This window comes from Abramis brama (assembly GCF_963993115.1).
Source record: "Abramis brama genome assembly, chromosome: 3".
NCBI classification, from domain to species: Eukaryota; Metazoa; Chordata; class Actinopteri; order Cypriniformes; family Leuciscidae; genus Abramis; species Abramis brama.
In genome coordinates, this window is record NC_139965.1 from 6,362,550 (window position 1) to 6,377,322 (window position 14,773).

General features: G+C 39.0%; 1 protein-coding gene across 1 annotated transcript in view; it reads right to left on the reverse strand.

Moving 5' to 3' along the window:
- Positions 1-11,328, reverse strand: part of LOC311079167 (Fc receptor-like protein 2) — a 248,771-nt gene extending 237,443 nt beyond the window's left edge. The window contains exons 1-3 of the mRNA XM_084108376.1: positions 11,276-11,328; positions 11,127-11,191; positions 10,166-10,450 (exon numbers count right to left, since the gene is read on the reverse strand). Coding sequence (XP_083964502.1) covers positions 10,166-10,450; positions 11,127-11,191; positions 11,276-11,298 — 373 coding nt within the window. The 5' untranslated portion in view covers positions 11,299-11,328. The remainder of the gene's footprint in view (positions 1-10,165; positions 10,451-11,126; positions 11,192-11,275) is intronic.
- Between the last annotated feature and the right edge of the window lie 3,445 nt (positions 11,329-14,773).

Genomic DNA, 14,773 nt, shown 5'->3' on the forward strand with positions numbered 1-14,773 from the left:
GTTATCCACACAAAACCGCTTCTCCCCTCTTCGCGAAACCGTATGCGATGCTTTGATCATCGGTGATTCCATCATTCGGCACGTACTCGCTACGTTAGGTAAAAGTAAGGTGTTTTTCGTGTTTCTGAAATTGCTGGTCGCGTCCCCGAGATTCTGAACGATGACGAGCGCGTCGGAACTGTGGTCCTGCACGCGGGAGTGAACGACATCAGGCTGCACCAGACAGAGGTTCTGAAGAAAGACTTCAGGAATCTGATCGATACGGTACGCAGCACATCGCCTGAAACAACGATCATAGTGTCAGGACCGCTTCCCACGTACCGACTAGGACAAGAAAAGTTTAGTAGACTATTCGCGCTAAATGAATGGTTAATGTCATGGTGCAATGAGCAGAAACTGCTCTTTGTAAATAATTGGAATCTGTTTTGGGAGCGTCCCGTGCCGATGGCTTACACCCAAGCAGATTCCGGAGTGGATCTTCTGTCGGATAACATCTCCAAAATGTTAAATACCATTAAATGACTAGTAACCAAAAGTCCAAATCATAGTCTCTCCTGCAGCAATTTAAATGATATAAATACTAGTGTAGAACATTGCTGTGTCTATTCCTCGTTTAGTGAGATCAAATAATAATTCTACTGCAGGATCTAGGAAAAATCTAATTGTTATTAAAACAGAAAATGTTGCTATTAGTAAACAAAAACAAATTTTAAAGCTAGGTCTTCTAAACATTAGATCGCTCACACCTAAGGCTGTGTAGCAACAATGACATCTGCTTTTCGCATTAAGTAGATCATGTGATGGCAAAACACATCGTCTTTGTCCTGGCTGGTTAATAATTGCCCCACGAGGACCAATTTGCCTGGGTTTCCCCCAACCTCACAGCCTCGAGACATTCCACACATACATACACACACACACACACACACACACACCAAGGATAAGCAATATTTAGTTCAAATATATGTACAATCCCATTATGCATGTGTGGTTTCTAATTTGCAGGTTTGAATTCTAAGTGTCTATCGGAAGAATGTTTCCCCCAATTTAGGGTCTCAAATAGAATCATGATTTTGTAACCCTACCTCAGACCATAAAACTTTACGACCCAGGAAAACAGACATTCCAAGCAGTCACGTCCCAAATGCACCACACACACACACACACACACACACACACAGAGTTCCCATTGACTTACCCACATAGGACATTACTAAATGTTTGATATGTATTCCCATGTTTCGTCACTTGCCATAACGGAAACACTGACAATTTTATTGTGTGTTTAATCCAACGTTATTCGTGTGTAATGATGCCTATGAAAATAACCTTATGTTCTCCTACCCTGTCATCCTTGTATCCTACCCTGTCATTCTTGATATCTGTCTGATCGTCCTGTTTTAATTCAACCCGTCGCACATAGGAGATCACAGTAAAATGTTGTGGTCGGCGTGTACAATCTTAAGAGGAAATATGAATTATTTCCCTCAATAAGACATATGGTCAAAGGAGGCGCGTTTCCTTTACACAAAGAGAGTTTTTCCCGCTTCAGAAAAGACAATCTGATTCGCTGTGTCCCAAAAGGAGGGTGTAAACAGATGTCTGATAAAAGGAAGAAACCCCCTCATCTCGCTCTCTTAACTCTCTTCTTGCTCTCTACTCTCATCGATCGCTCTGCCCTTCCTCCTCTCCTCCCCCGACGCAGCGAACATCTGGAGGAGGCCCTGGTCTTCTCTATCAAGCGAGCACATGTTCGAGTCGTAGCTGCGTCCCTTGCAACAAAGACTTTAAACCTCTCCCATCCCGGGAGATGAATCTCATTTCCCGGTAAACGTTACATTCAGTGAGCCTTTTTAAACTTCTCGCGACACCGGAAGACCCAGCAGAAACAGGACACCACCCTCGCTTCCTGCCTCAGCATCACGTGAACGGAGACAAAATCTCACAAGTAAACTTTTAACCATCTCTTAAAGCTGTTTCCAGGTGTCTCGTGAACTTAGGTTTCTGTATGTAATAATTACTAGCTCTTCCTTTCTCTTTCTTTATTTCTTTCTTTCTTTCATTTCATTTCATTCTGATCACTTATGTTATTGTTTGGTTATATGTTTGTTTGTTTATTGTTTGCATTTTCACGTACGTTTATATTCGTAGCTCATATAATCTCTAGTTTTACATTTATTGAAATTCATAAATACTTTTCACTGTCTCTGTGTTTGAAAATCCACCTTATAAGTCAATGAAACTTAAAAAGATCCAATTATAAGCTACAAAGCTCGATATAGACTACATTGAGTAGTTTTAATTAATAAGCTCAGAAAGTTTGATGTTCGTGGCCAGAACATAAAACTCTCTTGGAGTTTGTGAATACCCCTTCTTAACTGTAATGATCTTACATTTATTCGCTGAACGAATTGAATGTTGATCAGACCAGTTACAGAACAAGGTAATCTCGATAATTGATAAAATAAATGTACATGCGACTTATGAATTATGACCATGAGTCATAATTATTAATATTCCAAAATTCCCCATATTCTTGAGCTAATTCACATTTACCCCGAGTCGTATTTTGTTAAAGCTGTTATAGTAAATGAAATAGTCACAGATAATAGCTTTGATGTACTTTGCCTTACTGAAACCTGGCTTAAACCAAATGATTATTTCAGTCTAAATGAGTCTACTCCATCTGGATACTCCTATAAGCACGAGCCCTGTCTGATTGGTCGTGGCGGCGGTGTTGCAACAATCTATAGAGATATTCTCAATGTTACTCAGAAAACGGGTTATAAGTTTATTTCATTCGAAGTACTTGTACTAAATGTTACGCTCTTAGATGTTAGAAAAAAATCCATATTATCTCTAGCCTTGGCTACCGTATATAGACCGCCTGGGCCTTACGCTGATTTCCTAAAAGAGTTTGCAGATTTTCTCTCAGATCTATTGGTCAATGTAGATAAAGCATTCATTGTTGGAGATTTTAACATACACGTAGATAATTCAAATGATGCGTTAGGGGCTGCGTTTATAGATTTATTAAATTCCTTTGGGGTCAAGCAAAACGTCACCGGACCAACTCATCGTCTTAATCATACACTCGATTTAATTATATCATATGGAACCGATCCAACCGCTATAGATATCATTCCACAAAGTGATGATGTCACTGACCATTACTTGGTAACTTGCATATTACGTACTGCGGTAATATGTCATGCTGTGCCTCGTTATCGACCAGGCAGAACAATCCTTCCATCCACCATAGAGAATTTCTCAAATTGCTTATCTAATCTGTCTCAGCTGCTGCCTGAACCCAAACAAACAGATGAACTAGAAGAACTAACTAGCACTATGAGCACCATTCTCTCTAGAACATAGAATAGAATAGAATAGAATAGAATAGAATCGGGCATTTATATAGCGCTTTCATATGTACTACTGTACACCCAAAGCTCTTTACAATCATATCAGGGGATCTCTCCTCAATCACCACCAGTGTGCAGCATCCACTTGGATGATGCGACGGCAGCCACAGTACAACGGCGCCAGTGCGCTCACCACACACCAGATATAGGTGGAGAGAGGAGAAAGAGTGATAGAGCTAATTCAATGTAAGGGGATTATTAGGAGGTCATGATTGGTAAGGGCCAATAGTGGAATGTGGCCAGGACACCGGGGTTATACCCCTACTCTTTACGAGAAATGCCATGGGATTTTTAATGACCACAGAGAGTCAGGACCTCGGTTTAACGTCTTATCCGAAGGACGGTGCTCTTTGACAGTATAGTGTCCCCATCACTACACTGGGGCGTTAGGACCCACACAGACCACAGGGTGAGCACCCCCTGCTGGCCTCACTAACACCTCTTCCAGCAGCAACCTGGTTTTTCTCAGGAGGTCTCCCATCCAGGTACTAACCAGGCTCAGCCCTGCTTAGCTTCAGTGGGCAACCAGTCTTGGGCTACAGGGTGATATGGCTGCTGGCATAACATAACATTGGACGTTGTTGCACCCATTAAATTAAAAAAGGTCAGAGAGAAAATTAAAGCACCATGGTACAATAATACTACGCATGTTCTAAAGAGAGAAACCCGTAATTTAGAGCGTAAATGGAAACAAACTAATTTAGAGGTCTTTAGAATCGCGTGAAAAAGACAGTATGTCATGTTATAAAAAGGCCCTAAAAGCGGCCAGGGCTGGGCACCTCCGCAAACTAATAGAAAATAACCAAAACAATCCTAGGTTTTTATTTAACACTGTGGCTAGACTAACAAATAAACAGACGTCACCTGAACAAAATATCCCGTTACAGTTTAGTAGTAATGATTTCATTAACTTCTTCACTGAGAAAATAGAAAACATCAAAACCACAATTGTAAACGTTCAATCCTCAATCGTGCCTTATAATTCAGCCTCAATTATCACCCCGCAAGAACAATTACAGTGCTTTTCAACTATAGAACAAAAAGAGTTAAATAAACTTATCACTTCATCTAAAACAACAACATGTTTATTAGATCCTATACCGACTAAACTACTGAAAGAAGTGTTACCTGTAGTGGAAGAGCATCTCCTCAATATTATTAACTCATCTTTATCTGTAGGTCATGTTCCAAGAACATTTAAACTGGCAGTTATAAAACCTCTCATTAAGAAACCACAATTAGATCATAATAATCTAGCAAATTATAGACCCATTTCAAATCTTCCATTTATGTCTAAAATACTAGAAAAAGTTGTGTCCGCTCAACTGGGCTCTTTCTTGCAAGAAAATGATATCTATGAAAAGTTTCAGTCAGGATTCAGGCCGCATCATAGCACTGAAACTGCGCTCGTTAAAATCACAAATGATTTACTCTTAGCTTCTGACCAAGGCTGTATCTCAATACTAGTTTTACTTGATCTAAGTGCTGCGTTCGATACTATAGATCACACAATATTCTTAGATCGACTACAAAATTGTACTGGTGTTCAAGGACAAGCATTAAGCTGGTTTAGATAATACTTATCTGACGCTACCATTTTGTCTATTTGAATGGAGAAAAATCAATCATAACTCCAGTAAACTATAGAGTGCCGCAGGGATCTGTGTTAGGCCCTCTATTATTCTCAATATATATGATGCCACTTGGAAATGTTATAAGGAAACATGGAATTAGTTTCCATTGTTATGCTGATGACACTCATATATATATATATATTTCATCACGGCCGGATGAAAACGCTAAATTATCAAAATTGACAGAGTGTGTTAAAGATATAAAAGATTGGATGACGCGTAATTTTCTTTTATTAAATCCGGACAAGACAGAGGTAATACTTATCGGTTCAAAAAACCGCCCACAAAACCTCTCAGAATACAACTTTAACATTGTTGGACGTCCTGTTTCTTTATCCTCTACAGTAAAAGACCTGGGTGTTATACTCGATTGCAACCTGTCTTTTGAAAATCATATTTCGTATGTTACAAAACAGCCTTTTTCCACCTTAGAAACATTGCTAAGCTGCATTATCAGTTTCTGATGCAGAAAAGTTAGTTCATGCATTCATGACCTCGAGACTAGATTACTGTAATGCTTTATTAGCTGGTTGTCCTGCATCCTCAAAAAACAAGCTACAGTTAGTCCAAAATGCAGCTGCTAGAGTTCTTACTAGATCAAGAAAATATGATCATATAACACCGATTTTATCATCATCTGCATTGGTTACCTATAAAGTTCTGTATTAATTACAAGGTATTGCTACTGACTTATAAAGCCCTAAACGGCTTAGCTCCAGTCTATAACGGATCTTCTATCGCCCTATAATCCATCGCACTCTTTAAGATCAATAAATTCAAGGCTTTTGGTCATTCCTAGGATATCCAGATCCACCAAAGGAGGGAGAGCATTTTCACATTTGGCTTTGAAACTCTGGAATAGTCTTCCTGATACTGTTCGTTGCTCGGACTCGCTCTCCCAGTTTTTTACTAAAATGTTATTGTTTAAATATATAATGGCAAACGTCCCACCTGTGGGTCATGTGTCCCTGCAGTCGATTGGTTGTGTGATCATGATCATGTACATTATTAGTGTGAACAATCTGATTCAAAGACTCTCAATTGGTTGTGTGATCATAAATAGAGTTTAACCCTCAGAGGTCTAAGATCACGCCGGCGTGATCTGCTCGCTTTTTTTCCTTATGAGTTGATTGAGACCCAAAATTCTCTTTTGACTTTGATTTTACAAAACAAGTGTCATACATCAATCGATTCTGTTAAATGTGTATTATTTTTGTGTATACTCACAATAAAAACAAAGTGTTGTGCTTTTTGCCAAATAAAGAAAAATAAACACGAAACGAGTTCTGCCTTCTCTCTGTCTGTGTAGTCCATTCTGAAACGCGTCCGAAAATGAACAATAACAAAGCGAATATTCAGTCAAACAGGCATTCAGACACACGGGCATGCAGCTTGAATTCTCTTCTTTTTAATGAAGTAATTTATATAAAAAATAAATATCCTCATCTTGAGAAATCTGTATTAAAAGAGAGCGATTCCAGTCAACCTCATTAGAGCTAATTCAAATGTAATGTGACTCCGCCCACGGAGAGCGCGTGCTATTCAAACGCAAATGGCTGAGGTAATCCGTGCAATCCTGTGAACGCCCACTGTATCAGCTAGAGAAAACCAAAACACAAGTTTATTCAGAACATTACATGTTTACAACGCAGCGCTGTGAGGAATAATGAGGAATACGAGCTGAGGAATACTAGTAAGTTTTTCCTTCTCAGGTTTCTGTTTATGAATTAATGAACGGCTTAGATGCACGCTGTTTACCACAGCAACACTAAAAGACTTTAAAACATTCACAGATACCTCAAAACAGAAAGTACAAATCCTTTCTTTAAAACGAATTTCGTTTTGTATCAATTGTATCTTAATTTTAATAATTTTTTCATTAACAAATTTCCTGGATTTAAAGTAAATATAGGCTAGCAATCACAACATAAGGTGCTTGAACTGGAGATCATCATGAATCATGAGCCTACTCGCCTCACATGTATAAAAAATGTGAAATATATTTACAGAAAGCAGGTTCTAAACAAAACCATCCAAAACAAAAAAACTATGTATAATAAATGTGCATTTCTCCGGTGCGTTCACTAGCCTACTGCAAAGATCGCGAGTCAAAAGCCTATCGTCAACGAATGATTTTTTAGCAAACTGTATTGCTATTCTGAGATGAGTAAAAATCGACTGAAATAGGTTGAAATAAAATGTAGGCTATTTGTATAAGCAACGTAAACTGCAAATTAACATTTATATGCCCTAATATTTCATGAAAACAACGTTACAGTCAGGCGAAATATGAAAGACAACATTTTGTTTAGTAGATTTGGGTACAGTTTTTACTGTAGAATATACTGCCTCGTTAAATAAGCTTTTGTTTAGCAAGTTCTATATATAAAATAGCCTACTATTTTTGTCAAAAATAAAGTCATCAACTAAGATGTTAGCTGTTCCAATGTTGGCTATATTCAAAGTAATTAATACATAGATAAAATGTAGGCCTATAATCTTTTCTTTTTTTTTTTTTACAAAGAAAGAGTACACTTGAAATATTGTTGAAATTGTCATTATTGTTGTAATTGTAACCTTTTTAATAAAATAGCAAAACATATGTACAAGATAGATGTAAGCAAAATCTTAAATGGTCAATAGTCTTCTTCTAAATATCCTTTGTCCTTGCATTGTGGCTCACTCAGTGTCACACCTGTGTGAATGGCTAATTATTCAGAGTGGGTGGGACATTGTAATTTCAGGTGTAAACCACTCCTCGTTCACGCCCCCCTCGCATATTGGCTTTTCAAGCAAAACCTGTTTTACATCAATTTAAATCAATGTATGTGTCACAGGTCGGGGTGGAGCGCCAGCGGGCCGCCCACCCCTGAACCACCGCACCGCCCCAAGGAGCGGACCATGAACCACAAGAGAGAGGCATGACACCAATTTAAAATGAAACAATATTGTTCTTTATTATATAAAAGCAGTCTTTAGATGCTGAAGCCACAGGCACAGCATTCCATTTCCTTCAGCATTCTCTTCAGCAGCAGAGTTTCCTTCATCATTATCCTCAGCAGCAGACAGAGAGAGACATGAACATAATTCAAGGCTTACGTTTCCTTCAGCATTCTCTTCAGCAGCAGACAGAGAGGGACGAACACAACTCAAGGCTTTCGTTTCCTTCAGCATTCTCTTCAGCAGCAGACAGGGAGACATGAACATAATTCAAGGCTTACGTTTCCTTCAGCATTCTCTTCAGCAGCAGACAAAGAGACATGAACATAATTCAGGCTTACGTTTCCTTCAGCATTCTCTTCAGCAGCAGACAGGGAGACATGAACATAATTCACGGCTTGCGTTTCCTTCAGCATTCTCTTCAGCAGCAGACTGAGAGGGACATGAACATAATTCACGGCTTGCGTTTCCTTCAGCATTCTCTTCAGCAGCAGACTGAGAGGGACATGAACATAATTCAAGGCTTACGTTTCCTTCAGCATTCTCTTCAGCAGCAGACAGGGAGACATGAACATAATTCACGGCTTGCGTTTCCTTCAGCATTCTCTTCAGCAGCAGACAGAGAGGGACATGAACATAATTCACGGCTTGCGTTTCCTTCAGCATTCTCTTCAGCAGCAGACTGAGAGGGACATGAACATAATTCACGGCTTGCGTTTCCTTCAGCATTCTCTTCAGCAGCAGACAGAGAGACATGAACAATTCACAGCTTGCGTTTCCTTCAGCATTCTCTTCAGCAGCAGACAGAGAGGGACATGAACATAATTCAAGGCTTACGTTTCCTTCAGCATTCTCTTCAGCAGCAGACAGGGAGACATGAACATAATTCACGGCTTGCGTTTCCTTCAGCATTCTCTTCAGCAGCAGACAGAGAGGGACATGAACATAATTCACGGCTTGCGTTTCCTTCAGCATTCTCTTCAGCAGCAGACTGAGAGGGACATGAACATAATTCACGGCTTGCGTTTCCTTCAGCATTCTCTTCAGCAGCAGACAGAGAGACATGAACATAATTCAGGCTTACGTTTCCTTCAGCATTCTCTTCAGCAGCAGACAGAGAGACATGAACATAATTCAAGGCTTACGTTTCCTTCAGCATTCTCTTCAGCAGCAGCTTCAGCACCTTCTTTGTTTTAATGCAATGTTCGCTGGCCAGCACAACTTCGTCACAATTCCATCACCCGCGCGGTCTGCAATGCCCCACACTCGTGCACACAACGCAAGTCACAATTCTTCACACGTGATACGATGAATCAACACTGCAATCCACAAACCTCAATAGGAATAAGGCAGTTGCTCGGGCCCAGATGGAAAGTTGGCAGAGATGGCTCATTCGTGTGCTGAAATAGAACAGTAATCTCCGGTGCTGTCCGTCCCACATCATACTTCTCTGTTACCTCTGCGTGTCCCTCTGGCCTTGGTCACCCGTCATTGCTGCACTCCGCTCCCACCACCGCGCTCTGTCCTTTGTGTCCTACTTCTCCCCTGAACTTCCCACTCTAGAGTCTCAACTCTCTGCTTTTATATCCCCTCTGATAAGGTGCATCCCAACCCCCCGCCATAATCAGCTCCGATTTGATGCAGCTGCCGCAAATTTCCTTGTTTATCTTCCCGGTCGGCCATGACAGTAAACCGGAACCGGCCTGGTGTCACACCGAAAGCACTCCCCAAGGGAAGCATGCGCTGACTTTTTAGTTCCACTTTTGTCACCCGGTGACATATGGTTTTATGTGAACAATAAAGCAAGACTATTTTCACATAATTTTGAAGAAAAAATTCTAGGCGACCACATCCATTAGTCAAAAGTCTTATTGACACATATTTACTATGTGTTTTGTGGCCTTATTTCAGAAATTTTAGTTTTTAGTTTTTTCAATATCCATGCATAAACATTATTCTCTCAAAAATGAAAACATGTACATACACGTGGCTCACATTTTATTGTAGCCCTGTTTGTGCTTTATAGAGTGAATTTACACCTTTGCCATTAATATGTTTATAAGCAACTGAAAAAAGCAGTTAGCATGTCAGGGCATGTCAGAACATCTCAAGGGCCCCAAAAACAGCCCAGACTCCAGAGGGTTAAGAGGACAATGATGTTGAACTCACCCTTCACAGAGAGAGAAACAGCAGAGCTTGATGTTGATGAGTTTGGTCTTCCATCTATCTGTCCTTTACACCCGTACTGACCCTGATCAGACTCAGTAGCTCCTCTGATAGTGAGAGTGTCTCTGTTTACAGTGTAACGATCAGACGTCTGTAATATTACACTGTCTTTATACCACTCATATCTCCAGTTACTGTAATCAGACTTTATCACACACTTCAGATTGACTGTCTCTCCAGTGAATACACGACTCTCTGGTGTCACAGTCACTGTAGATGTGGGGAAATCTGAGAAGAAACAGAAACATAAAGACTCAAACTGCTCTTTCAGGGAATAAAGCTGATTGTTCAGAAGGACCTTCGGTTGTAAACGCTGGTTGTAAATGGGAATGTTGCTGGTATAAACCCTGCAGTGAATGAACTGTTAACCATCACTATTGTGTCCTTGAGCAAAGCATTTGACCAACGGTTTCCAGAGGGATTTAGTTCATGAGCCATTCTGTGACAGAAATACATTACTCTGGTCTTGGTCATATGATGATAAATATACTTTTGCCAAAAGGAAGAGAAAGTTGGCAAATCACAGTTTGTTACACAGTTCCAAAAAAATGTAAATATGTATTTCATGTTCTCACCACAGGTGAAGTGTCGAGTCTAATGGCCATTGAGAACATGAAATACATGTTTCTATTATTGGAGCTGTGGTGTGCCAACTTTCTCTTCACTTTGGCAGTTTCTGTGGTTGAGATCCTGAGTTTGTTTTGCCCGCTGGATGTGAGTATTTTGTGTTGAGCCTTTATGATAAATATGCTTTTACCACAACCATATGCTGTCACCATTCCCAAGTTGCTTCAGGGGGGACTGTCCCTGAAGTTAGTTTACTAAAAGTCACTCTGGATAACGGTGTCTGCTAAATGACAAATAATAATAATTTGGTTAAAAAAAGCATAATCGGAAATCCTACCCTCCAAGAGCAAAATTCTCCATGAGGAGAAGGCACCACCACTGCCTGATGACTGGAATGTCATGCTGAGAAAAAACAATACTTCAATGAATACTATGAATAACATTACCAACAATAATATTAATGTAACCTGGATGAATAAGACTTACTGCAGTGAAATCAATGGGTTCATTTAATACGATTTGTAGGGCATACTGAAACATATTCATTTTGCAATATGTTATTTTTAATATAACAGACTGGATACAGACTGATAAAAGTCTGGTAACTTACCATAATCATGAACACCCCACAGGATGTCATATCAAGTTGATGGGGGATTTGCTGAAATGGCAAATTGCATTGTGAAAAACAAAGAAATCAAACAGGATGTTAAAGTGTTACGAAATACGACAACAAAATACCCTTACCTTGTTTTTCATTAAGATCCAACGGCCTGGTGCTATTGTCATAGCAAGTTTGCTGCAACATGAATATATGTTTTAAAAAAAGAATTATTTGTCCTACAGCACTGCTGAACTGATTGCAGTGAAGACAATTTAGTAACTTATTCTTCAGACCAACTGAACACATGCAAAGAACACTGAACAGCAAGTGAAAAGTATGCAGTACTGTGCAAGTTTTGGGCACTTTAGTTGTTCCACAAACATTTGTTTTAGACAGTTTAATATTTTTTTTTCACAAGTGCCTAAAACTTTTGTGTACTTACCATACTGTAGAGAACACCAACCAATAAGCCAAATAAGGAAAACAAGAACTTTAGAACAGTGGAACGGGGAATGTTGAATGGCTGAACTCGAGCCAAATTTATAATGGGTATGTAAAACCTGAACAACGCCACATATGAGCCATCGCCATAGCCATGGAGATTTTTGGAGCAAAGAAAGTGCATCACTCTCTCTTTTGGCTTCAAGACCTGAGAAATAGTCTACAGACGTGTAATATTCCATCTCATGGCATTTCCTTAGCCTCAAAAATAAAATGTTTCCCTGATAATTTGTTTAATAATTCCAAGGTAGATTCCAGAAGATGGCTCTGAAATATCTACTGAGGTAGACTGATAAGTTTGACACGCAGTTAAATGTTTTTTAAAGTCTTCCTTACGCAGCAGCATAGACTCACAATAGATGCAGTGGTAATGGAGTTTAGCCCTGCACCCTAAGCCACATCGGTGAATAGTGTATCCTGTAACATAAGAAAACAAACTCAGTTAAGTATTGGGCCATGAAAATAGCCTCTGTTAACCCTCCTATTGTGTGTCTCTAAAAATAATAGGCTAATAATAATAATCTGACTGTTATACGTTTTTATGACTTTGTCCACACATGCCATCTGAACACAAAATATATATATTTGGACAATTTTCATAACATTTTATTTAACTTTTATATGGTGATCCCAGGTCAAAAATGACCGGTCATTAGAAATTTATGGGGAAGACTACGATAAGGTTATACAATTGAGTTCAGGCACATGCCTGTTTATCTGAAGAAAAAAAAAGCTTGTGATAAGTATCATAAGTAAATATGTTTAGAGTATTTGTTTTAGTCAAAATAATTCATACATTATGCTAAAAAGGATTTTTTATGAGCTTAACGTATACGGCATAAATAACAAATAGAAGTTAAAAAATTGTTCACAAAAACATACATTGATAAAAAAAATCGATCACAAAAATAGGTGATAGTATTATTATGAATATATAACCTGATAAAATAGTGTGGTCCTTTTTGGTCCGGGAACACAACATATGCAATTAACACAACATAAACTATAGTCTATAATGTTTGATAGTGAAGAATATTATAACGTTATAAGCCAAACTTAGTTACGTTATTACGTTAGTTTGTAATATCCATATGTTACTTATCGATAACTACATTTTCCGCGGAATACAATAACTTTCTAAAGTTGGCTAACTTAAAGTTAGCTTCGGCTCACCCTCATGTTGAACTGCTCGGTTAAGATGTAATTGAAGATGGCGCTTGAGGTGACTTTCTCCGGACGGTTTATAATGATGTATCAAGCAGAACGGACAGTGATATTGGTCACAACAAGACGAACATTTAGAATAATTAGGGACATTATTCCCTTCCAGTGCAGTAATATGCATCTCGTACTCGTAGACAAAACTCCCTTTTTCTTAATATTCGCATGCGCGGGTAAATCCAAAACGGCCGGGTAAAACTGCTGCTGTGACACTGCGCATGCGCGGGGTAAAACTGCTGGGGTGAAACTGCTGGGGTGAAACTGCGGCTCTGCAGACAGACCCTTCTCGAAAATCTTGGGAAATCCTAACCCCGCCCACCTTCTAACGCAGCGCGCGTCACTCAGCTCGCTCTGCTACTCCGGTTATCTCTGTGTATATTTTAGGCAACGAAATATGTTATAAAACACCATACTAACTCTTTTCGTTTTCATTTAAAGAAATCTTAAACATTATAGCCACACAAATGTGGTTCAGGCAACGCGTATTGATTATATTCACTGCATATAACGTTTGCCTATTTATAACAAAACGAAATATAAAACACAAACCTGCCTCTTTTCGTTTTAAATATAATATAAAAATATTAAACATTTTAATATGGTCCAGGCAATATGTGCATTTGTACTAAACAACAGATGTTGCAGTAAACAACATTACAGATCATATTCGTTGTATTAAAATTTAAAATGACAAAACTCAACCCAGTCTCTTTTTGTTAAATTTCAGTTTTATCAATATTAGCTATTATAAAAGTATAAGTAAAAGGTAAAGTTACAAGAAGCTATACAAATAAAGCAAACAATTCAGTCAAACATAAAAAGTCAGCGCTCGATCTAGTCTAACCATACAACGGTAGTTAAATAGCTTATAAAGTTATGAAACTTCCCCTCAGCCAAAACGAACAAATTATAGATTTACGTTACGAGACCAAAAATCGCCCGTTAGATATACACAAGACAACACAATTATATCTCATGTTTAACCACTACAGAGACGCCAGAGTCAGCGGCAAACCTCAGAACGTCTAGCCGAGGAAAGGCTGTTCCAGGCGGGGTACATGCGCCGAGCGCCCGGTCATTGCTGGATCTCACAACTGGATACAATTTTCATAAATCTTTAAATAAACCACAGATTTGAGCTTTAAACAACTACATTCTCGCCTGAAAAACTCTTAAAACTACATTTCATGATACAGAAACAGTAGTATTATATGTCAACTGTATTAAAAAATGGCGCTTCTTATGTTGTCATTCTCCGTGGCGCTGCCTTGTCAGCTGTCAATCAAGCTGTCAATCAAAGTTAACCACGCCCTTATTGTCATACATTTGATATCTAAATACGATCTAAACTAACGAGTTAGAAAAAAATTCACAGCCCTCATGGTTGTCAGGCACTCGGAAGCTATCGAAAAATACAATAAAAGTCCATGGGACCAACCTGTAAAAACATGAATTTATGCTGTGAAAACGGACATTTTAACATGGGGGCTATGGACATTTGCTCCCTTTTGGGACCTTCCCCTAGCGGATTTTCGATGTATTGCAGTTTTTCGCACTTCCGGGTAGGCTTCATTTTTCAGATCAGAATGTTGCCGCTTGCTGTAAACTGAGGTTGGTGTCTTTAGATAAAGTATCTGTGATGAATTTGACATAAATAA